Source organism: Dendrobium catenatum, unplaced genomic scaffold (genome assembly GCF_001605985.2).
Source record: "Dendrobium catenatum unplaced genomic scaffold, ASM160598v2 fragScaff_scaffold_745, whole genome shotgun sequence".
In the NCBI taxonomy this organism is placed as follows: Eukaryota; Viridiplantae; Streptophyta; class Magnoliopsida; order Asparagales; family Orchidaceae; genus Dendrobium; species Dendrobium catenatum.
In genome coordinates, this window is record NW_021319207.1 from 44,831 (window position 1) to 46,655 (window position 1,825).

At 45.9% G+C, this 1,825-nt stretch overlaps 1 protein-coding gene across 1 annotated transcript; it reads left to right on the forward strand.

The window, feature by feature from the left end:
- Positions 1–6: 6 nt before the first annotated feature.
- On the forward strand, positions 7–1,331 carry LOC110094361 (U-box domain-containing protein 11). Its single transcript, XM_020819581.2, has one exon. It carries the CDS (start codon positions 36–38, stop codon positions 1,122–1,124), a length of 1,089 nt encoding a protein of 362 aa, XP_020675240.1. The 5' UTR covers positions 7–35; the 3' UTR covers positions 1,125–1,331.
- Positions 1,332–1,825: the final 494 nt, after the last annotated feature.

The following is a 1,825-nucleotide window of genomic DNA, read 5'->3' on the forward strand; positions in this document are numbered from 1 at the left end:
GTATGAAATTAGATATATCATACATAATATGATATATGGAAAAATCTTTGCACTTTATGATACCTTACCTAAATAAAGAAGGCGTAAGGCAGAGAGCTTTGGCGGCAGGTCCAATGGAAGAAAAGCGCAGAAAAGCCAGAACCCTTGTAAAGCGGTTCAGCTCCGCCGGCGACGCCGCGGCTCTCGCCTCGGCCATATCTGAGATCCGCCTCATCTCCAAACTCGACGAAGAGATCCGCCTCCCTCTCGCCGACGCTGGAGCCATCCCACTCCTCGCAGGCCACCTCGTCGCCGTCCCACCAATTGCTTCCCCTTCCTCCCAAGAAAACGCTTCCGCCTCTCTCCTAAATCTCTCTATCTCCGCGCGCGAGCCCCTCATGTCGACCCCGGGCATCCTCGACGCCCTCGCCTATTCGCTCCGCTCTTCCGCGCCCGCCGCCGTGGCGCAGAACTCCGCCGCCACTGTATTCAGCCTCCTTTCCGTCGATACCTACCGTCCGATCATCGGATCCAAGAAAGCCCTAATCTCGGCTCTGATTTCCCTCATCCGCGCTCCGAATCAAGCGGCGCGAACGGTGAAGGACGCGCTCAAGGCTCTGTTCGGCGTGGCTCTGTATGCGATGAATCGGGCTAAGATGGTGGAATTGGGGGCGGTGCCGGCGCTGTTCTCGCTAGTATTGCAGGAGGAGAGGTCGGGAGTGTTGGAGGATGCGACGGCAGTGATTGCGCAGGTGGCGGGGTGTTATGAGAGCTTGGAGGCGTTTCGAAAGGTGGCGGGATTTAGGGCTTTGGTGGATTTGATGGATAAGGCGACGGGGGCGAAGGGTAGGGTGAGGGAGAACGCGGCGGCGGCCTTGCTTAATCTGGCGATGAGCGGAGGTGAGGCGGCTGTTGGAGAAATCAGGGAGGTGGAGGACGCGGAGGAGGTGGTGAGGGAGCTCGCCGAAGCGGGGATTAGTGCCAGAGCGAAGACTAAGGCGGAGGCGTTGCTTAAAGTTTTGGGAAGCGAGCGGAGGTGCCGGCGAGGAGAGCACTGGATCGGGGATTTGGACTCCGAGTCGGAATACTCCTCGGTGCCATCGCCGCGGCTATGGTACTCTTCCGGTGATTCTAGTAGCTATTAGGGCCTTAACCTTTCAAATTTTATTCTTTTATTATTATTATTATTATTATTCTGTGAATTAATGAAATATAGATTATTTGCATTCTTTTGAAGGCGAGTAACGTCACAGTTCCAAAGAAAAAAAAAAATGGCAAATGCAACTGAAATTTGTAAAATAATATTTGCAGCCTGGTCGTCTTAAACTAATAAATATTTGCAAAGGGGAAAACGATGATTTTGTTTTTTTTATTGTATTTTCTTTCATTTTGTTTCATCTATGCTGTGACTTGAAATTCTTCACACGCTCGCTGTATAAAAATTTTATGAAATTACATTTCATTAATAGATGGCTCTATTAATTTTTGGGTATTTACATATATACCATTTTAACATCTAAAATTTTAATAAAAAATATCTCACTTTTATATTTTATTCCTATAATTCATACTATTTTGGGTGATAAATATAAATATTAAGTTTTAGGGATTAGATATATAAATAATATGATATAAATACTATATAGGTCAATTCCCTATAATTTTCTTATGCATTCTTCTTTCATGGATGTATCACATGGTTCATTACAATTCTGTGCATATAATAATACTGAAACTTTACCATCATAATTTGATGCCACTATGCGAGCTACTGCGTTATTGCAATAAATTTTCATGGGGCCGGTTTTTATGGGAAAAATTGTTGGATGTCTTGTCAAAATTAAGA

Excerpts from the sequence above, each read along its gene's own strand:
- LOC110094361 (XM_020819581.2), top strand. The coding sequence starts at position 36 with ATGGAAAAATCTTTGCACTTTATGATACCTTACCTAAATAAAGAAGGC.